The following is a 23,060-nucleotide window of genomic DNA, read 5'->3' on the forward strand; positions in this document are numbered from 1 at the left end:
CTGTGCGATGTCAGTGCACGTTAAAGATCCCCAGGTGGTCGAAATTATTCCGGAGACCTCCAATACGGCACCTATTTCTCTCTTTTTTTCACTGCCACCTTCATTTCCTTACGGCTTGGTTCCTGTGTCCGCCGACATATGTGAGACAATTACTGCGCCATTTCCTGCCATAAAAAAAAAACAATTTTCATTTTCCGTTACGTCCAAGTGAGCAGGCGGCGTTTACTTGCGCGAATATAATGCACCCATTGATTTTCGCCAGGTAACGCGTCAGAATAGTCATGACTACTGAAATATGACCCGCACTCTAAACCCAGAAGGAGTAATAAGGGAGTGCGGCAGAAGACAGCTTACGCCATTTTTGCTCCAATATAGCCGTATTAATTGTGTACTCGTTCAGCATAAAATTTAGCCCGAGAAAGAAGGCAAGCGGAGCAGCTTTAACGCTTTTGATTCAGGTCGTTTCTGTCACTGGGATGCGTACCGTGCCGTTGTGACGTTGAGCCAGAACACTTTGTGTGTTGCAGTGTGCAGAAGCATGTGCGTTGAACATCCACCACTCGCCCGTGTCTTGCAGAACAACGATGTCCCTGCGTTCGCGAGGATGATCCTGCAGCAGCTTGCGGCCAGCCACTTGCCCAACAGCCGGGTCCGTCTTCGACACGCCAGCACCCAGACCGAAGAACTCTAGCGTCTCGTTTTATGCTTCAGCTCATCAGACTGAGTGACTGAGCCAGTCGCCAGTCGGTTCGTGCCATCAACCAATCTATATTTATGTTATCTTAGCCGGCATCGAGTTCGTTTTCTTATCAAATACATTCAGTCATCATGGGGACCATGGGGACTTGCCTTCTTGCTTCATTAAAGTTGTCTGAATTATTCTGGAACTTTTTGCTCTGAACATCAAATGCTAATGCGTACCGCAGCTTCCCATTGTTGTCAGGCGGGCTGTTGGTGGTAGATTCACCTAGTTCCCTCCCGTCCGCTGGAGGTTTACGAAGCCTGGCGTCGCGTGTGAGCATAGGTGAACGAACTGCCGGCTCTTCACGTAGGTGCCATGTTGCAAAATTCGACGCGCTAACTGGCAACGATTTGGCGTTTACAGATCTTCGCAACACTTATGAAAATGAAATGAGCTTCTCAGGGCTGCTCACTGTAGTGCGTCACCGTTAATTTCCATTGCATCTCATAGGTGGCGCCTCCGTCTGCGCCCTATGAAAAAGTGGGATCATAATCGGTCACAACTCGTTAGTACGAAGATGAAACATGTAAAAGTGGCAAACCGCTGGAAAAGAAAGACGGAATCACGAACCTAGTGGGATAAGGAAATTAAGAAGGCCATCGAACGATGACGGGTGGCTTCAAGAGAACGGAGGTAAAGAAGGTGCAGTTTTCGCAAGAGGAAATAGACCAAGAATTGTAATCTTATCGACAAAAACTGGCAGTAGAGCTCACCATCGTCGAGGGGGGTAAAATAAATGTCGCCAGATCGCTGAATGGATGATCGCTGCATGGCTGAAATTCGCGATACAACTAAAGGTGGACCAAGAAAATTCTGGAACCGTATGAGCTGTCTTCGTAGAAAGAATCAAAGCAGGAACGGAATCAAGATGCCGAGGGAAAATGTTTACAGGGAGACGGCGCTGTGAAATAGCTAAGTCATTTATAAGTGACGATAAAGTAAATATAGCCCAATGAAAAAGCAGCCGTGGACAGCATAAAGAAAAAGCTTAGAAATGCGCAACCTTAACTAAAGAAAGGCAGAGGCAAGTATTGATAAATTCACAACTGCAGTAGTTGATAACAGGTGGGAGCCACTGGGGCAGCTAAGGTCTTTAAATACTTATACATAAAAAGCATTGACACACTGGCGGAAAGGGACTAGGCAACTAACCAATCAGTATGCCAGAAACAAGAACAGAGAAAGAAAGCATTAAACGACAGGTAAAAAACGCAGAAGGTTGAAACTGGAATAATTCAGTGGAAAAGCAGCAGTGTGCAGCAAGAATCAAAGGTGCAGAACTACATCGGAATTGGAAAAGGCTGATCAGGAGGGAATCGTTCTACAACTCAAGAGGCAGTGCTGTATTTTTTGAAGCTAGATCAGGGTGTCTTAGAGAGCGAAGCTACAAAAGAAAATGTAATCAATATGACACGTGTGCAGTGTGTGGCAAATCTGGAGAAACGACTGAACATCTCATACTCGAATGTGACGGTATCCATCCGGAGGTCGATGCAGGCATAGTCACTCTCCCTTAGGCACTATAGTTTAGAGATTACAATGGTCATGCGAACGAATAAGCGGTAGACGGTAGCAAAAGCGATTGGAAGATTGGTGGCTCAAAAGTAGGAGGCGATCTACAAGTGCAGGAGTGGTTGACGCACCCGGCTACTGAGCCGGAGTACTCAGGTTCTACCCCGACCGCGGCGGCCGCGTTTAGATGGAGGCGAAACGCAGAAAGGCGCCAGTGTGCTGTGCGATGTCAGTGCACGTTAAAGATTCCCAGGTGGTCGAAATTATCCCGGAGACTTCCACTACGGCGCCTCTTTCTTCTTTCGCTCCCTCCTTTATCCCTTCCCGTACGGCACGGTTCGTGTGTCCACCGATATATGTGATAATTACTGCGCCATTTCGTGTCCTCAAAAAACCAATTTTGAACGAAAATGGCGAATAATAGACCAATTTATTACACAGATAATAATTTGAAGGAAATACAAACTTTCTCCGTAAAGTTTCGAGACTGATTTATTTTCTTCTCTAGAAAAAATACCCCAAAATAAATGTTGGTGCGTATGTGCAGAGGCATCTTTTCGAGGTAACCTGAGCTATTTATGTTGATTGCTGTGGCAGCCGCTAGATAGCACTAGTGAATGTGTGAGTGAATGTGGACTGATGGACGTCCAACTTGAACAGAGTGTACGCATAAAATTCTGTGTGAAGCTTGGCAAGACAGCCACACATACGTATGAGCTCCTTCGTGACGCTTTCAACAACGAGACATTATCGCGGGCGCGAGTTTTCGGGTGTCACAAAAGGTTCGTTTCGGGGAGAACGTCGGTGGAAGACGACACAAGGCAGCGGCGCCTTTCAACCTCACGAAATGAAAACAAGGCTCGAATCAGGGAAATCGTACAGCAAGACCGCACAATTGCAGTCCGCAAGCTGTCTGATGCTCTCGACATTAGTAAGACAACATGCCCCTAAATTGTCCGTGAGAACTTGGGGAAACGAAAGCTGAATGCCAGACTTGAGCCGCACTCCCTCACACAGGAGCAGAAGGACACGCGGGCCTCAGTGAGCACTGATTTGCTCTCCGAGGCAGAGAAGGATGCTGCATTCGTCGACAGCATCATTGCTGAAGACGAAACATGGTGTTTTCAATACGATCCTCAAACAAACAGGCAGAACGCCGAATGGCGGTCCACAAGCTCTCGGGCGTCGAGAAAGGTGCGGTGACAGAACACCAAAACGAAGACGATGCTGATAGTTTTTTTTCGATGTCATAGGTGTCATACACCACGAGTTCGTCCCACAAGTGCGGACGGCGAATCAGGACTTTTATGTCCGCGTGCTCCCACCCATGCGTGATTCACTGCGACGCCGTCGCCCTGACTTATGGGCATCTGGACAATGGGGCCTTCTCCACGATAACGCAAGGCCGCACACTGCTCTCAGCGTAACAGAATTTCTCGTCAAGCACAGCATTACTGTACTTTCCCATCAGCCATACTCGCCTGACCTCTCCCCATGCGATTTTTTTCCTGTTTCCTCGAGTGAAGAGAGCCGTAAAAGGTCGCTGGATGGGGGGATGGAGGCCATTCAAGACGCCACGACAAAGGAGCTGAGAGCCCTGCCAAAAGAAGCGTTTTACAACTGTTTGCAAAACCTCAAGAAGCGTTGGAAGCTGTGTATAGACTGCAAGGGAGACTATTTCGAAGGGATGCTGCACAAATGACTTCAATTTTAAACGCATTGTTTTAATGGACTCAGTCTCGGAACTTTACGGACAAAGGTTGTATAAAGAAAGAAAAGGGCGAGCATGGTGGCACTTACCGTCAGCCTGTTTCAAAGGGGGCGCTCCTATCTTCCATCCATCCGAAAACTGCGTATAGGACATGGAGGAAGGGAATAATTCAGGACAGGCCGTTTATGTCTCATATTTTGAACAACAGAAAATTGCGTAGTTGCGACAGAAAGGTGACACAGAACTACAGACTGCCGAGAAAACTACAGTACTACAGAGGAATGTCACAGACCAACAGAAAGATCTGTCGTTAGAACGGAACTACAAAATGTCTGTCGTATTTTCGACAAGGTTCAGTCGTTTTTCTTCGACCGAGGAAGCGTACTTTACGACTTCGTCAGAGCAAGGACATAAGTGCCTCGGGGTATCCTATGAATAAACAATGTGTGAAGCGCCGCCATAGTCAATTTTTCCTGTATGAAATGCGCAGGAATAGACTCGCATTATTGGACAACGGGTTTGTTTGCAGGCAGCGTCCCGAGCTCGTGCTGCAACCGAGAAAGTGTTTCTTCAACCCACCACAGCCCCGCCGCGGTGGCTCAGTGGTTAGGGCGCTCGACTACTGATCCGGAGTTCCCGGGTTCGAACCCGACCGCGGCGGCTGTGTTTTTATGGAAGAAAAACGCCAAGGCGCCCGTGTACTGTGCGATGTCAGTGCACGTTAAAGATCCTCAGGTGGTCGAAATTATTCCGGAGCCCTCCACTACGGCACCTATTCTTCCTTTCTTCTTTCACTCCCTCCTTTATCCCTTCCCTTACGGCGCGGTTCAGGTGTCCAACGATATATGAGACAGATACTGCGCCATTTCCTTTCCCCAAAAAGCCAGTTATTATTAACCCACCACACGCAAGTTTGCGGGCCCTGGCCTCCAACCTGCGTGCACCTTACGAGGGGTGTTCGGCGGTGTCTACCGACCGCGCGTTTCACCAGCTGACAACGAAAGTTGCACGGCGGGATTCGACCGTGCGTTCCACCCTTTTACAACGAAAGTCGCACGGCGGGATGTGTAAACGAAGAAGGCGAAAGCGCCAGGTATAAACGCAGCGCACGGCTGTCTTCGTTCCCTTCGTCGTCACGGTACTGCAGCCTGGACAGAAATCGCGGTGCCATTCAGAGGTGACCTTGAACTCGGAGGAGCGTATCTCCTTACACGGAGAGGAGAAAAGCGAGATCCCACATAAACACCACTCGACCGCACATGACACGTCCGTGATTAATTCCAGACCAAGGCTCCGGACGGCCCCAGACGATCGGCGCTGAAAAGGCTGGCGTGCCGACGGCAAGAGGCAAATGAGGAAGACGACTTACAGGCATCGACTCAAGGTAGAAGAAAACCCCTAAATTTTTATTTGCACAGGTCTGCGTTGGCGCTTAATCCCGTCTACGTAGTCTAACGTTCGACGGAATACCGTCTGGTCAGGATGAAGCATAACATGGCGAAGTTTGGGTCACTGACCAAGTCAACCAAGTGACCAAGTTGACTTGGTCAGTGATTCAAACTTCACCCTGTTTTAAATAAAATAATAATTGGTTTTTCGGGAAAGGAAATGGCGCAGTATCTGTCTCATATATCGTTGGACACCTGAACCGCGCCGTAATGTAAGGGATAAAGGAGGGAGTGAAAGAAGAAAGGAAGAAGGAGGTGCCGTAGTGGAGGGCTCCGGAATAATTTCGACCACCTGGGGATCTCTAACGTGCACTGACCTCGCACAGCACACGGGCGCCTTAGGCGTTTTTCCTCCATAAAAACGCAGCCGCCGCGGTCGGGTTCGAACCCGGGAACTCCGGATCAGTAGTCGAGCGCCCTAACCACTGAGTCACCGCGGCGGGGCTTGGTATTCCTATGTTCACATTTCTGTTGTGTGAACTTCCTTTGTGCGGATGGATTTTTTTTGTGTGTGTGGAGTCTAAAACCGTCACATTGTAACCCAATCCTGCAATAGCCTCGAAAGACGCTAGCATTGTTTTCGAAATAAAAATAAACTAAATAATAAATAATCTGTTCTGTTGAAACTGAGTCTTACGATGCCTCTTTGCCTCTCCGTCCCGTGTGTGCCCGCGCAGTATTTAAGGGCATCACATGCAAGTTAAAAGTTACATACAGATGTATCTTACCAGTACTCACCTATGGGTAGAAACATAGAGGCTGACAAAAAGGGTTCAGCTTAAGTTAAGGACATCACAGCGAGCCATGGAAAGGAAAATGATGGCTGTAACGTGTAAGAGACAGGAAGAGGGCAGAGTGGGTGAGGGAAGAAACGCGGGTTAATGACATCCTAGTGGAAATCTAGAGGAAGAAATGACCTTGGGCAGGGCTTATAATGCGAACCGATGGTCGTTAAGGGTAGCGAATTGGATACCAATTAAGAAAAGGTAAGTGTAGCAGGGGGCGGCAGAAAGTTAAGTTGGCGGATGAGATTAAGAAGTAATCGGGGATAGGGCGGCCGCAGCTGGCACAGGACATGCATGGTTAATTGGAGAGATATGGGAGAGGTCTACGTCCTGCAGTGGATGTAGACATGCTGATGATGATGAATGTGCCAGCTATGAGAGCTGAGTGAAAGTGAAGTGTCTGTTAAACTTGTGGGCACGTATTGCCTGCATCGTTGTTCTTAGTTGTTCTCCGTGAGTTATCCAATCGTAGACCTCCAAGTGGGAACCGTCTGCTGCTTAATCATCCACCGCCAAATCAAGCCAATATTTAAGAAGAAAAGCAGAAGCTGTACTTTTCTTTGTCGAGCGCCCCGCCGCGGTGGCTCAGTGGTTAGGGCGCTCGACTAATAATAATAATAATTGGTTTTTGGTGGAAAGGAAATGGCGCAGTATCTGTCTCATATATCGTTGGACACCTGAACCGCGCCGTAAGGGAAGGGATAAAGGAGGGAGTGAAAGAAGAGAGAAACAAATAGGTCCGTAGTGGAGGGCTCCGGAATAATTTCGACCACCTGGGGATCTTTAACGTGCACTGACATCGCACAGCACACGGGCGCCTTAGCGTTTTTCCTCCATAAAAGCGCAGCCGCCGCGGTCGGGATCGAACCCGGGAACACGCTGATCCGGAGTTCCCGGGTTCGAACCCGACCGCGGCGGCTGCGTTTTTATGGAGGAAAAACGCTAAGGCGCCCGTGTGCTGTGCGATGTCAGTGCACGTTAAAGATCCCCAGGTGGTCGAAATTATTCCGGAGCCCTCCACTACGGCGCACCTTTTCTTCCTTTCTTCTTTCACTCCCTCCTTTATCCATTCCCTTACGGCGCGGTTCAGGTGTCCAAAGATATATGAGACAGATACTGCGCCATTTCCTTTCCACAAAAAACCAATTATTATTAATTATTATTCTTTGTCGAGCTTGAAATATATTATAATATTGTTTTATGGTTAATTTGAAAATCATAATAGCATGTGATTTGTATACTGATTAATAACCTGGGGGATCACAACATTAAAGTAATCATACTTGGATACAACTCAAGAACGAAGCGGCAGATGCCCCACAAAGGAGGCCCTCCAGCCAATGGCATAACTAACATGTATTATTCTGATGCTCGGTGCTACCTGAGTATGTCATGCTGCGACACCGATATGCCGCGATATCCCCGGACAAATTTCCTTCAGGCGCATATATCACTGTCAAAAGAAGAAAGAAGCCGAGAATCGTGAAATCCGTGCAACAGAAGCGCCAAAATAAAAAAAAAGGTAAAATGATTAACGTATTTTCAAAATAAATTCTGTGAATGTAACCTTCTTTTATTATTTTTTTTTCAGGAGGGGGGGGGGGGGAGCACGGGGTTGAGCTCACGAACTGAGCATTCTTTGTCGGTGGAGTGGTCTTCGAATTCCCTCAGATTTTTCTGAGAACGCGGAATATTAGATATGGCATCAAATCTCGACAACCACACTGACCACGATACCGCACCCCCGCCTCTACTGCCGGGATCGAATTCCATGGATACTTTGTCGTTACAGCAACAAATGTCTTACCTTTGAAGGGCACCTTTCCTCTGGCGACTACCTTATGAAAATAAAGAGGAATGATACGTGCCCGCCTCTTAAAGCGCAGCTTTCGATAGCTTTCGGCCGCTCGATGAAGGCACAGCGCGCGTCTTCGCATCGGGTAGCCGTGAGCGCGCTGGCACTACGGCGCCACGACAGCAAAGTCTGTAAGAGAAAAACGACTTACAGCAACTTCTTCAGCGCCAGGCGCCCTTGGCCGATGCAACGCTGGATGGGACTTGTAGCCGTTTCCTGGCGTGTCGGATTGCGCGAACTGTTATCACGTTTATCAAGCAGCCGCGCTCCCGCGCGCAGAGCGCCGCAGCTACCGGGCAGAACTAAGCGCTCAACTCAACCGGAAGCAGACCGAGTCAGCTGTATCCGTTTCAAGGAGCGCGCCAATCGCCGAAGCCGCTGTAGGCGCTGACCGAGCTGCGACAGGAGATAAGCCAAGCGGCCGGTTTCTCGGCAGCGGGCGGCCGGGGATCGGAAACTAACCCTGCTACTCCCGCCCCGGTTCAGAGGTTTCATGATACTCGTCACAGCATCGACGGCCGATCGTTGCACGGGTAAGGAACACATTATGCTTGGATCGCGTCGTCAGACTGGCTAGCTCTTGTCCGCTGCTCGTGCTTGTGCGTGGCCTAACGTTGAGCCGGCGAGGCGGGCGAGGTTCGATGCGGCGCGGGCTACAAACGGTGGCCGCAACGTATGCGCTGCATGCCGCATGCATGTTTATGCATGCAATGCATGCGCTCATCGCTTGCGCTTTCGGGAATGCCTTTGGCTCGGCCTTCATCTTACCGGCTTGATTGTAGGGCTCCGTTTTTGAGGTCCTGCTTGAGAGTTAATTGTGCACGCCCGTCAAACGTAACGCGCTTTCCCGCCGTTTCTTTCTGCTCCAACCTCACTCCGATCTTTCTCCTCTGCTCACCGCTGTACTGTCTCTTTCCTCGCTCTGTCGCTTTGCCTCAGCGCGCAAGCCATGTCTAAGCAAAGGAGCAACTCCAGTGAGGCTATGGTGAAGTTTCTGAAGGAGCGAGTTGAGTCAAACCAGGGCATCTCGCTCCAGAAGCTGACCGGCCACCTGTCCCAGCTGCCGTCTGACCTGAGGACCAAGTACGGCTGCTCGGTCAAGTCCCTCAAGATCTTCCTGCAGCAGTTCCCGAAAGTGTTCGTCATCCGCAACCAGAGCAACGTGTACGTGCGCACGAAGAGCCGGAGGCCGACCTCTTCGCTCAACGGAAGCATGGAGAGCTTCGTGACTTCGACCTCGGAACGCGGCACGGACGACGATGAGGTCACCTGCTTAACCAATGTCAAGGGCACCGTGTACCGCATATTCAACGTCTACGGCTTCATTGCGGTCAAGTACCCGATCAAGACCAGCGTGTACTTCGACGTGCAAGCCTTCGAGAACGCCGAGCACAACAACTTACCATCGTCGGGGCTGCAGGTTAACGACGCTGTCATCCTGGATGCCAAGGTGGGCCCCAAGGACTGTGAGGCGAGGTTCCGGGCTAGCCGTGTCGTACGCGCCAAGAACGGGCTCCCTTCGTCCACTTGTTCCTCGCCAACTCCGCTCAGCGTCAGCGGCAGTGGTGGCGGAAGCAGGACCTCGACGACGTCGCAGCTGGTCGATCAGGACGGCGTCATAGAGACGGTGAAGGCGAATTACGGCTTCATCAAGTTCGGCCGCAACCAGAGGGAGCGGGCCTTCTTCCACGCCAACAACGTGGACAAGTCGGTGGGCAGGTCTATCAAGAACCTGCCGGACGTGTTCACCGTCGATGACAAGGTGCGCTTCAATGCCAAACCCAGCAAGAAGCCATCGGACAAGGTTAAGTGGGAGGCTACCACCGTCTATCTCAGCCCCCGTTCCGGAGGACGGCAGGGGGCCTTCGACTCAGACGATGAAAGTGGCAACGAGGTTTTCATGTCCGACGACGAGTCTGACATCCATGACCTTCTCCAGAAGAAGCTTAACGAGGGTGGCAGCTGTGATGCTGACATTGACGAGTCACCAGCGGGCTACCCTGACTGGGACAGGACATCTGTTAAGAGAGGGTCCAGCGACATTTCTGTCCAAGGAAAACTGAATCTCCTATGTGCCTCATCTGAGTGGGAAGCAAAGCGGAAAATATCTGGAGAACGGGGCGTCCTCTACCCTTATTCGGAGACTAATGGAAGCATAAAGTTTGGGCCCAGTCAGGCATCTGTGGCTTCTGCGACAGCTGATGTGACCTACCAGGATGGAGAGCAAGTCGGCAACCTGCTATGGGAACTCAGTGACAGGCAGGATGTGCACTTTGATGCCGTGGAAGCCGAACATAATGTGTGGGTTGCAACCCTAGTGTGGATAGGGCAGAGGCCTGAGGAACCACCTCATGTCAGTGAGAGTGAGGCCATTTTCAACAGACTTATGAACAAAGTTGTGGGTACTGAGGAGCCAGCAGCCAATAATGAGCAAGAGCCGGGGTGGGACTTTGGCGAAGAGGACACTGTCCGCAACATTACGCCATCATCCCACGAGAGCCAGCCATCTGTCTCAATATACAGCGATGCTAAAGCTACTATTGTGAAGAGCATGGAGTGCATCGGAACATGCGAAGTGCAAGAGCGTAGGGCTTCTAGGAAGATAGAGTTCACGAGCGACTGCTTTTACAAGAATGGAAGCATCTTCTTAGGTGACCTTAATGAGGTGCTTCAGGAAGGAGACACAGTGAACCTTGATTATATGGTTGGTGTCACTGGCACCAGAAAAGAAACTGTGCACTGTGACCTCGTCTGGCAAGGGAAGAGGCCAACGGGAGTTCCACAGCTGAGTCCTGAAGAATTTGATCAAAGGCTGCGTACAGAAGTACACGTAGCAAGCAGCTCCACTCCTTTTGAAGAATTTGAGACAGAAGTGTAAGTAAATGAGCATGGTTTTACTTTTGTACAAGCATGCGCTTGTTGCCAAATATGAAAACTGAGGTCTAGAAATTCGTAATGCAATTACTCACCCACAACTAAGTTTGCAATCGTGTGAGCTTATTTGGTAGGTCAGTGTGCTGAAGTGTGTGGAACCTTTACATACCTCCTTTGCTCGAGTTGTATGATGATTATGTCTGCATCTTTTAATGTATGTTCTGTACTTAGTTATTCATTTCATGTTTTACTAACCTTGTGTTGTAATGCAGGGCTACTGAAATATTCCTAAACTGTTTCACTTTTGGTTGGACAGTCTAACAGTCTAAAAATATAATTTCGAGGAGTTGCTGAGTGCATGCACCATAATATGACTTGTGCTTGAAAGGAGTATATGGCCTAACACGGCCATGGGCAAGGCAATGAGGTTGTTTCTGTTGCTCAGGCAGAGACAGATGTTGTCAAAGCTGCTTCTGCTCCTTCAGTGTGCACTGCAGGAAAATCGCACCAGGAGGAACTAAAGAATTGTTTTTAAGGCAGTAGTACATGTTTGGACTGTAACCCTTTAACCAGCAAATTAATTCCCGAAAATTGTACAAAAGTTGCCGAATTGTTTTAAGAAGCCATAATTTGTTTCTTGTGATTCTGATTCTGAAAATATATTAATTCATTGGTATCTCATTAGAGTTAAAACAAAAATATAAAAAGAAAAGCCTGCTCTTGAGGGCAGCTTTCCCTCAGTGCATGTCATAGTAATGGGTTACAACATACTGAGTGTGCTGTATTTATTCGATCTGATGCGCCCTAACACACTGCAAAGTGCATGGATGTTGCTTCGTCCTAACACAAACAAGGTTTCATCATTAATAGTCAACATGCATTACCCAGCACCTCGTCATCGTTATCACCACCGTCGCTTTCGTCATCTGAAGCTGTCTTCAGCTTGCAAGCGAAGTCAGAGTCACTGCAGGAAACAAATTCACGATTTTTAGTGACGCTGCTGTCAGAACTGCTCCAAGAAGCAGTTTTTTTATCTCAGGACATCACCACCACTGGCATTCTTCATGTATGATGCCATTATGAAATAAAGACAGTTTACAGGCTTAAAACATGCTCTAAATGTGCGAAACGCATTTTTTTATAGGCAACTACCACCCTGTAGTGTTTAAAAATGTAAGCAATGCAATTGCTGGCTGTAACTTCTCTTTGGCAGTGGGAGCAGCACAACATCGATACTGGTACAATCTCCCACGAGGTGCACAGGTCGGGGTTGGCAGTTAAAGAGCAAACATATCTGTAGTAGTATTTGTATGAGCAACATGCATTTACGTTGGTGATTCTCTTTGTTGTGTTTTATATAGATAGATCGCACCTGATGTCATGGGCGCCATGATAGTGAGCCACGCATAGCTTCAGCAGTACAGACCAGAACAGGTTTTGATAAGCAGATTATTTATTTATTTATTTAAAGAATACTGCTATCCCATGAATTTGGATAGCGCACCTTCTTACAGAGCTCCTGGTTTGTCAATATTGTCGGCTGCTGTGACGTCGTTGCGAGCTGTGTATAGAGAATGACTTGCTCTGTCCGATTTTGTTTCTTTTTGCTTGAATTTGTTTCAAGCAGCTTATGCTGTGGCCTGCTGCATCTTGTACACGTGCGGACAAAAGTAAAGAGACCATGCTATTGCCGTGGAATATTTTTAACGCGATTTACAGTTATTGTTTGTGCACTTTGGTAGTGGACGCTAGTGCGCTTTCTCAGGAACAATGTTCATTTCAGACAGAGAAGGCGCGATTGCATTTTGAGCAGAATAATGTGCTCCGTTTACGTGTGTCTGCACCTGTACAGTATGTCACATCTTTTTCTTCTTGTAAATTTCTTCATTGGTACAACCTGGGAAGTACAGTTGGCTCATGATAGATAGTTCAAACCTTAAGGGGAACAATAGGTTCTTTATGCAGAGTAAGAATTGAACAGGGCTTTTTTAATATACTTCATGCAGACAGAATGGATGCGTCAGGTCAAATTCAAATTAGCAAGGTTTGACATAACAAGGTTCCGATGTGTCATTTCGAGCTTGGTTGTGCTAGCATATTATGTACTTTCTGTTGCGTTACCACGAAGGCAAGCCTGAATGCTTTACCTTAGAGAATTAATGGTTTGTGTGCACTTGGACTGCCCAGAAAGGCCGTGTTGGCAGGATTTTCTGTGTAGTATATACTATTCTGTCATTATCTGGCTGTGTTGGCCAAAATAGTGATCTCTGACACGGAACAACTGCGAGACCATAACAGTATAATGCTTTAACATTATACTGTTAACATAATGTTTTAACATAACAGTAAGATGAACAAACCATCTTCTGTTTTCACAATGCCAGATTGCATGTTGTCATTTCTCCCTTTGGCAGACATTTTACCCCCTTAGTGACAGACAGTGTCGTCATTCTTTCCCTAGAAAATTGTATTTATTAGTAGCTAAACACACTAAATGACAGCGGCGTGTTTTCAGGAACCAGGTTGTGTGCTCGCAAAAGGCCACAACCAAGTGCTGTATTGTGAAGTTAAAATCAGTATGCAGATGATGTAACAGTTGGTGCATCTTAAGCTACTCTCACTTCAAGTACACGCTGTTTTTACAATTTTTACCATACATTTTCTCATCTGGGGTCACCTTTGTGCTTTCTTTATTTCTCGAGCAGTGAGCGAACAGACAAGGCTTCTCGTACACCATCCCAAGCCCCTTCCGACCCAGCAACCTTTGAGGATGTTGTGCCCAGTAGACAAAGCAGCTCCGTGTCAGTGACAGGCATCCATGTGCCACCATCAGCAAAGTCAAGTCCTGCGCACTCCATGTGTGTTCCTCGGACACAACAAGAGGCCTGTGATGGTGCGTAGCATTGCGTGGATGCTGTTGGTTTTGGTTTTGAGGAAAAGAAGTGACGCAGTAACTGTCTCGCATATCTCAGCAGACACCGGAATGTGCTGTGTAATGGAAGGGATAAAGGAGGGAGTGAAAGAAGAAAGCCATTCTGCATTTTCAGTCATCTTTGAAAAGCAGTGAAGGTGTGAGGCAGTGGGCTTGTGCTCAAGCTGAGCAATTAGCTCACATCTTTGGCTTGTGTCTTTCCTACAGCATGGGTGGTTTGCACGAAACTACTAGTGAAGGTGAACTCAAGATGCCAACATGTTTGTCATGTTTTGGAAAAGTACCTGTGGTAGTCTCCATTGTTGCCATACTTTTGGGCCAGCTGTTTTTGTGCTTGTTGGGACTCAAGTGATCACATTTTCACTTGCCTGACCACGTGAGCAATAGAAGCCCCTGTTATTATATTGAGCATGTATTCTTGTAAAAGAACAAGGTAGTGCAATAGATTATGTATGTGTAGAGCTGACAATAATCTTGGTAGTAATAATAATAATAAGTCGAGCTTCGTTATTACGAACAGGAAAAAATCATTAAATAGTTTCTTCTAGCCAAAATGCGTAATATAATTTATTTTTTCAAAAACTCCCTTAAGAGCAGCATCCTTTATTCAGTGACGGGATGGCAACTCAGGCGATCCTTACTCGGGAAACGGGGATACCTTTTCCGAAGCTTTACCACTGTTTCAAACGTGCTCGCGGTGATTACAAAGGCCACAAGAAAACAAGCGGCAGTTAAGTTGCCTTCACCACAGCACCGCCACTCGGTGGCAGCAGGTCATACTCCTGCTAGAGTGGCTTCACCGCATTAAAGCGGTACCACCTGTTAAGTGGCACGTCAGAATGAAAGCTATCGCCATTTTCACCACCTGAGAGCCACGCGACATGAGCGCAGGATCCTTGCCGCTCCTTCCAGGGTGCTTTTTACAGGTGCAGTAGGTGTGATCGCATGGCTAACCGCTTGGCTACCAACCCCCTATATCTCCCATGGCACTGTCGGCGAGTGCAAGATATGTGAACTAGTGCGAGATAAAAAGCACGAACACTTGCTGCACCACACGTAGTCACCTGAGTAATTGGGCGAAGCCTGACGCCTGCTATCACAGTGAGGGAAGGCGGCAGGCTTGGCACTGGGGTGTTTGATGTATCCATTTTGTGTCGAACTGCGTTCGATATATAAAGTAAAAATTGCATGCGGTTGTAACAAATATTTAGGAGTTCGATATAGCTGATAATTCGTAATATCGAGGTTCGCATATAATACTCATCGTTCGCACAGGAGAGAAGAGTGAGGCAGCTGAGGAAGATACCCGAGGCCGAGCAGAAACGTTGCAACCCGTGAACAGTGTGCTTGCCAGCCTGGCGCTTTGACAGATAGGAAAGGAGAAAAGGAAGAGAGGAAAAGAACACACTCATACAAGATTGTGACTCTTGTGTATGCCTCTGCAGTAGGGCATCAAAAAGAGAGAGTGGATGACAGCAGAGGTGTGAACAACGTAACAGTGTCGTGTTTATTTTTGAAATTATTGCATGGTGGGCACCAACCTCACAAGAGCTCCAAATGTTAACTGTCGCACTTAGATGCTTTCGTGCATCTGTTCTTTGCTCTAATTTATACAAGGTTTTCTGCTGTATCTTCTCTTTTTCTGCACCTGTGGCATGTAAGTTAGCTCCTACAGTGCCTCCGTCTAGACTTTACCGAAAATTCAGAAGTTCACGAGTAGGCATAGAAGTTAAGGGAGGACAAGACTCAAACTGCCTTTGCGGTCAAGGTCGAGGCTCAGTGTACACATGGAGCGCTCTAAGGCTAGGAAGAACATAGGTTATAGGTAACTAACATGTCTTTTAATTTTTTTTTTCACGTTGAGTTTGTTACTTAAGCAGGTTTTATAAAGATTCACATTTCATTCTGCTAATGGGTCTCATCAGCAAGCACTGGTTCATCTAGTATGTATCTTTTATTCAAAGCATCTGACAGTTGTAAATAATACTATTTCATTTTGCTTGTGTTGTTTATCAGCTGGAAGGTGTAGTGTCTGCTTCTTGCATGCTTATGTGTGTTTCATATTTGTTTTATTTCAGGTAACGTTCCAGGGACTTCGATTTTTACATCGGAAGCAAATGTGAGTGGTATTTTTCGTTTGTTTTGCCTCCGATGTTTGCAGCTAAAGTCATGTATTTCAGTCTCAGATTTCAAACATTATTCACATAATCTCATCATCCCATTAGCATAAACTCTTGAGAATTGTCACCTCTTTGGCCAAAAGTTACCGCTGTCCTGCCAGAGCCCATTAATCATGGTAGTGGTGCTTTTCCACACAGCTTCCGGGGGTAACTCAGTGTCAACCTCTGCGCCGCAGCAGTCATTGAGACATGTTTAAAGAGACACTGAGTACAAATGCAAGTTGGCTTGTATCGATGCAGTACTATGTTCTAATCACAGGGAACACTTTGAAACAAAAGCGGTGGTTTTTTAAGAGAGAAAAGTCCTAAAAACGAAATGCAGGTGTCACCACCACTTGCTGATTTCGCAAGTAAAATGCGTGCATCGACACTGATTTTGCTGCAGACCCCAGAGGCTACACTTCACCACCATTCACTTGAAAACTGTGGCAACCCATCCTTTTCGCTAAGGACATCACGAGTTGGAATTAACTGGCGCGAGGATTTTAGAGCGAAAGCTCTACTTCTCTGCGTGAAATTGCCGATTTTGATGTAGATGAGATAATGACCTTCAATGCCTCACAAGGTCAAACTGAACCCAACTGCATGATGGTATGGCCCAAGCTATGATAGTATGGCAATGTGATCATAAGACTATGACCTTTGACCTTCACCTAGCCCTTTGATTTGAGACAGTGGAGACCGTGCTTAATAGAGCTTTTGCTTGTTTAACTAGGTTCAAGCCGCGTTGAACCCCAGCTATCTTTTAAAATCCAATTTTCTCGCTGATAAATGAGTCCTTTGCTGCCGAACACACATTAGCATACCCAGAAAGAGGCAGAGAGTCAATTTTTCTCAAGAAAACTATATTAATGGAGTTGCCCTCAGTGTTCCTTTAAGTGGCCAGGATGGCTGTGTTGTTGGGCCCATGTACAGTCACGGACAAAAATTTTCAGGATGCAGATTTGTAGAAAAAATATTTAGCATTGTCTTTCTAGTGTGTCAGCTGGTATTGTACCGGTGGACGCAGCACGCATGTACACCTGTTTTTAAATGCTTTTTATTAACCCGTTTTAGCCAACTGCATCGGAGTAATTTTTTTTCCTCAAGCCCGCATCCCGCAATCCTTTATCCGTGACTGTACAGTCGACTCAGTAGTTTGAACTTGAAAGCAATAGAAACATTTTTTTGAGTCATGCAGAGATTGATAACGCCTTATGTTGGTGGGCCGAGCATTTCGAACTTAGCAAGTTTGAATCTACAGTAGACTCTCGTTAATTCAAACTTCAAGGGACCAGAGATTTTTCTTTGAATTATCAGAAGTGCACCTTAATATGATCCAAGACTGAAAGTAATTCACTGTATCGATATTTATGCATACAAGTAGTATTTTAGATCTATTCTCTATGAAAAATGTAGCAAAATGCTTTAGCACAACATAAAATACTGGTGAAGGGCAGTGATAACTTTGTTTACTAAAGTGCAGTCAAAAAGTTATCAAAAATGTTCTGGCTTCACAATAGAGTAAAAACCTCTAGGGATGAAAAAAAGGTCCGAATCGTCCAAAGGTAGAAAAGTCGAATGGCTACAGAAAAACTTCCTCAAACAGTTTCGCACTACAGCAAACTTAGTTGATGAAAAAATAGGCTGTGGTCGTCTGCGTGTTAAGTGAAAAACTGCATAGCAATGACTGTTTTTTCGTAATGCATGCCCACTGTCGGAAAAACCAAAGCAGAACTGTTCCAAAACAGTAAGGCCTCTTTCACAGGTGCGACTCAGTAGCGGTGGGGCCTCCTCGCATGTGGTGGTGCCCATGTAAGGAGGCTTCACCACACAACGGGCAGCTCATAATGCGCGCGCTCGATCGACGCACAGGACCACGCGGACGGACTCAAAGGGAAAGCACATTTGAGCTGGAACGGCAAGGTGCCTTCTAAAAGGAAAAAAAAAATTGAGGAGGACACTTAAGCTTCGCCTTAAGGGTATGACGCGATAGCATATAGTGGGTTAGGCTTTTCAGTCTGAGCAGTTTTGACACCTTCGAACGCATTTCTATTTTTTTTTCAATTGTTTCAGTTAATATGTCAGTTACACACTATAAATTTCTTAATTAGCATTATCAAGCATTGGCTTTTCATTCTGAGCATTCTGACACCTTTGAAGCCCCCCTTTTTCCATTTTTTATTTCTTTACTAAATTACAATGATCTCCCAACTCCTCATCGCGTACCACACACCAATCAATCATCAGTCACTAGAACCTCAAATTGCCATAATACGATTTTTTTTACGCAGCCCGTTATTATAGGTCGCCAGTTCGAATCCCTGCCAAGAGTAGGCTCTAACTTAACTATTAAGTTTATGCTGCACGAAACACTGAATCGTATGACACAATCCAGAACATTCTGCATCAAACGGTTGGCATGATAAGATTTTTTTTACGCAGCCCCCGATTATTTCTGACACGTGGTGGCGACTACGCCAAGGGCTTTTCGACCGAACGAGCTGTATACGCTGTCTCGTAAATAAAAATACCGGCGAAGCATAAATCAGTGGCTGAACCGGCACGCAGTTTGGGCTAGTTTGCAGACGCACATTCCGCAGCCACAATCGTCGTGGGCTGGTAGCGAAAGTCGGAAAACGAAACTATGCCACGTCGGGGCAACTCCGATCAACACGGCCCCCGCTTATGGCCGCATCTAACCGGTTGGACGGGTCGGATTTTCAGTGCACGCAGTGCCGAAAACCTGACTCATATCCTAACTCGGTCGCCGCTCTTTCGCGCACCGGGAGCAAGGCACAAAAATTTGAATGGAACGTCAGAGCAAGACGAAAAAGTTGGAATTAACTGAACTTAAGCGAAATCGAGGGCATGAATTGAGCGGCTTTAAAATGCGTTGAAGTTGTAGCCAGCCAACAAAAAATTTGAAATTTATCTGAATTAACCGAAACTATGAATTATCCGAGTTTTAATTATCGCGAGCCTGCTGTACATCAGTCCATTGTGTTTTACGCACAGTGCAGAGCATTATTGTGTGTCCAGGATAATGATGTAATAAACCCATTGTGAGAAGGAAACTGAACATTTGGTGCAAATGCAGCAAGGATTGGTATGTCAGAGCGCTTGGGCCAAGTAGGCAAAATGGCAAATGTTAGTTTTGCACTGTACATAGTGAGGTTCAATTGTTGAGATGTGTTATGAAATAAGCCACCTGGCTCTATTGCAGCATTTAATTGGAGCCCTTGTATGGAACCTGCTCTTGGGTATGTTTGTCGACTCGCATACAAACACATTGCTGCAAATTCTGTGAGACACTTTCCCCAAATCATTAGCGAAAGCCTTTGAAAGGCATTCTGTCAGTTTATTTGTCTCGTGCACAGGTGGTGCGAGGTTCAATCCCCAATGCGTCTAGGTGTCTGCCGGTTTTTCAACGGGTACAGGCTTTACCTTGGCCTTGGCTTCTTTGGGGCGAAATGTTTGGAAAATAGGTCCTTAACCCCACCTTTCGCAGGCCAAAATTACCTTATGCCATCAAAATCATCGTTCTGTTACTTGCTCACATGGAGCTCAAAATAAGTGACAGTGCACTCATCACGCAAAAACTAACTTTCATTTGCAGTTGCGATGCCCTTCATTACAAGTTTTAGGCAGCAGTGGCTTCAGTATGCCGAGCTGTTACGGTTCAATGTTTATTTTGTGGCTAGTTGAAAAAAAAAAAAAAATTGGAGCGGACACTCAAGCTCTGTCTTAAGGGTATGACGTGATAGCATAAATGGGTTAATATCCATATATGCAGAATTGGTAATTGTCCACCCAATATTCGTAGATCTCTCAGAGTCCTCATACTGCACCTGGCACAGCGATGCGGCGGTTAATCGATGTGCTACTGCCCTGTGATGGCAGCTGCTGCCACCGGTGAGGCTTGTGCGACCTAAGCTGCTCTTCCCGAGAAACCTCTCGCAACTAATCATTAATCAGTTTGCTTATAACCTGGTGGGCAGGTTGTGATGGCGCCAAAAGGTTACATGACCTAGGTGGCTCACCTGCCTCCTAGGTTGCTTCTCTAGGGATTTTTCACTCATGGTCAACGCCACCAATGCCATCGCCGGATTTTCTACGACACGAGCTCCTTAACACTATCGTGTTAAAAGAAAGTTCATTGTGTGCCTTCTGGCATATTGCGCTATTGTAGTGGCACCTAGTGATAGTGAGCACAGTGCATGTTTGGCTTGACATGCGAGGATAGCATTGCATTTCTAGATAAGCGAAGGTCTGCGTACTTGGCGCTCACCAAGACGGTAGTCGACATGGCTAAGGAGTAAGTGTGGCAGGGACACACAGCAGCTGCTGCTACTTTTCACAGGAAAAGTTGGGAAGTGGGTGTGGTTCCACACACCGGCTTGCAGAGCGAGTGCACCAAGTCGACAGGCCTATACGGTATGCATGGTGATCTTCACATCACAATCGCAGAAATGTATAGCAGTGACGCCATTCTGACATAGTTAAATGTAGCACTACCACTTCGCCCACCACTATGGATTTCATTCTTTTTGGGCCCGACCTTAGGGAGCTGAACAAATGCTGGAACTCTTTAATGGTGTAGCCAAGTTTCTAAACCACAGGAAGGTGCTACATCAACTTTACTGCATTCGGAACATTATTTAGTATGAGCAACTCGACAACTGTGGGAACAGTCAAATAGCCCAGTATTCACTCTAAGATGGCCCGCAGAAATGATGTACGTTCAAGCCGAGGAATAGCCGAAATTGGGACCACTGGATGTGCGTAGTACGGAGATAGAATGCAATACAGAATGTCACACCACTGTGCATTCATTCCATTGGCAACTCTTGGTGGCTCGGAGAATACTGCTAGTCAGCTTTCGCAGGGACTTTTTCCAAAATGTAATTATTTCTGCCAGCCTACTTACTACCATATGCTGTCTCATCCAGTTCAGACATTCCTTTACAGAACTGATGTACTGAAATTGGGCATGCCGACCTATATGCGTGGTCCAGGCTAGCGCTGGCCGAGCCACAACTAGTACACGCAGTGCACCAACGCCTAGACCTGCCAAATGCGAGCTACGAGAGTAAAAAAAAAAAAAAAATCGTTTAATCGCATGCAAGTCAGTTCCGCTGCCGAAAATTCGAACTGCGCATCGCCATAGTCATTTACCCAGCTCGTTCATGCTAGTGGCCTCTTTCCCTCACGAGTGGTGCGTAGCATATACAGCAAACTATGGAGTGGGCATCACGTCGGAATCTGAAAGTATAGGACCAGTGTAGTTAGTTGGGACACAGGCGAATGTGGAATGCGTGGACGGGGCGCTGTTTCAACACCTAGTCGTTGCCCACCTACTGTTGGCCTTCTTATAGTGTTGTTGTGTCTGTTGCTTTGAGCAGTCACATATACTACACGTTACCATTGTGCAGTAAGTCAGTGAATCCAGGTCAGCATTAATGAAATGGCAGTGAACTACACTGTCGTAAAGCATTTTCTCAACTAGCTAAGACTGTGGGAGGGTGTGGACTTGAATTTTGCATCATCTTGCTTTTGACCAGTGAGACCTGCATGTTGAAAGGGTCTTTATTTGGAGCCGGCTTTTTGATGGCTATAGATGGTGATTGAACACTTTCAGGATGGCACGCTCCTACGACTGGCCAAGATGGTGGCAGCAGAAATCACTGCCGAGAGAGAGAGGACTCGGATCGTGCTGCGGGACATTGGCGTTCAGACCACCGAAGACCCTTGGACGTCGTCGCTGACTAGGTTGGATGGCATAGCCCCCACACTTGTGAGCTCAAGCACTCAGACACTGTCGACAGGAGGCATCAAGTCAGAAGAGCTGTTCATCCACTGACCGCGTTGAAATTTTCACTAGGACTTGGTAGTGAATGCAGAAGAGCAGTGGCACGATGTTACAGCTGTTTTTTGTTTCTGTTAATCTGAACATCGTTGCCAACTCAAATGGTTGCTGGAAATTGAAAGATGTGAAGTGTCTTGTTAACGCGTTCTGTTGTTCTACACTTGCTGAATACATCTGCCGGGGAAAGTGCAAAGGCAGTGTCAACCTTCTGAAGATGTTTTCGTTTTGAACTGCATTCCAAAACAATGCCATGCTAGATTTTTTTTTGGTGAGCTGTTATTACGGGACACTGTTATCAATTGCTAAAGTGCAACATCTTTAATGTAAAACAAAACAAGTAAGCTATCATGACAGCAGCAGACAGGCTGAATGAATACTCCCAAATGATATTCAGCCCACGAGGAATACTAACTTCTCTCTTCAGAGGAGTGCCAACACAATGAGCAACAAAGTACTTTCCTATGTTTTGTTAATGTCGACAAAGGTAAACAGTTGTCCCAGGTTCTCAACAACAGCCAGTTCTGTGATCTAATAAATGGTACTAGTAATGTGCACTCATCTCAGCACATGCAATGCCTGCATGCAGTAATTTTTAACAAAATGGAGATGCTGAATGGTTTTAAGTGAAAGCAAGTGAACTGTACACCATGATGGTTCAACAGATGTATGGTGGGATGCTGAAGCCCATTTGTGTGCAGAACCACCGCCCTTAGCAGTGCAGTTTGGCTCCATGTAATCACTGCACATAAGGCAGTAAGCCACCTGAAGCCAGACTAATGCTACTTGCGATTGGAGGTCAGTGCATTTACCAATGTTTTTATAAATAAAAGCTGTGCAGTAAGACTTTTTTTTTTCCTAGAGTTGTTTGCCATGTAGCAAACAAAACCTGACACACACACACATACACACACACACATACGTGTACAAAGAGAACATGCATGTTCACATTAAAGCTTTGAGTGTTGACAGCGGAAGAAACAGGCACTGTTGGTTCAAAATTTTTTAAGCATCAGTCTTGCTCACTTCTGCTGACCAAGTATCGCAAAGAAAAGGTGTGGGAGCACAAATGCGCAGTTGGCAGAAAATCTATATGGCATCATGTCCCACCACTCATGCAAGGGGCCACTTGAAATTAAAAAGGCTCATCCAGACCCAAGCAAAAGCATCACTCCA

General features: G+C 46.6%; 2 protein-coding genes across 6 annotated transcripts in view; both read left to right on the forward strand.

The window, feature by feature from the left end:
* The window catches only part of LOC144106894 (uncharacterized), a 43,103-nt gene extending 42,191 nt beyond the window's left edge, over positions 1 to 912 (forward strand). For 2 of the 3 annotated variants that reach the window (XM_077639843.1, XM_077639842.1), the window contains exon 5: positions 578 to 911. In XM_077639843.1, the coding sequence (XP_077495969.1) occupies positions 578 to 691 (114 nt within the window). In that variant the 3' untranslated portion in view covers positions 692 to 911. Of the gene's footprint in view, positions 1 to 577 lie in introns of all 3 variants that reach the window. The other variant, XM_077639841.1, reaches the window with a different exon arrangement.
* A 7,507-nt stretch (positions 913 to 8,419) lies between these two features.
* LOC144106892 (uncharacterized) lies at positions 8,420 to 22,730 on the forward strand. 3 transcript variants are annotated; one of them, XM_077639837.1, is made up of 5 exons: positions 8,420 to 8,586; positions 8,993 to 10,927; positions 13,633 to 13,820; positions 15,938 to 15,978; positions 21,660 to 22,730. In XM_077639837.1, exons 2-5 carry the CDS (start codon positions 9,003 to 9,005, stop codon positions 21,879 to 21,881), a joined length of 2,376 nt encoding a protein of 791 aa, XP_077495963.1. In that variant the 5' UTR covers positions 8,420 to 8,586; positions 8,993 to 9,002; the 3' UTR covers positions 21,882 to 22,730. The 3 variants fall into 3 exon arrangements, with proteins under 3 accessions (XP_077495963.1, XP_077495964.1, XP_077495965.1); XM_077639838.1 differs by having other exon boundaries at positions 9,090 to 10,927; XM_077639839.1 differs by having other exon boundaries at positions 9,093 to 10,927.
* Positions 22,731 to 23,060: the final 330 nt, after the last annotated feature.

The sequence above is a fragment of the Amblyomma americanum genome, chromosome 10 (genome assembly GCF_052857255.1).
Source record: "Amblyomma americanum isolate KBUSLIRL-KWMA chromosome 10, ASM5285725v1, whole genome shotgun sequence".
NCBI lineage: Eukaryota > Metazoa > Arthropoda > Arachnida > Ixodida > Ixodidae > Amblyomma > Amblyomma americanum.

What these genes read in the sequence shown, in the direction of transcription:
- LOC144106892 (XM_077639837.1), top strand. Translation starts at nt 9,003, where the DNA reads ATGTCTAAGCAAAGGAGCAACTCCAGTGAGGCTATGGTGAAGTTTCTG. An exon ending in ACAACAAGAGGCCTGTGATG is followed by an intron (nt 13,821 to 15,937) that starts GTGCGTAGCATT and finishes GTTTTATTTCAG; the next exon opens with GTAACGTTCCAGGGACTTCG. An exon ending in TTTTTACATCGGAAGCAAAT is followed by an intron (nt 15,979 to 21,659) that starts GTGAGTGGTATT and finishes GAACACTTTCAG; the next exon opens with GATGGCACGCTCCTACGACT.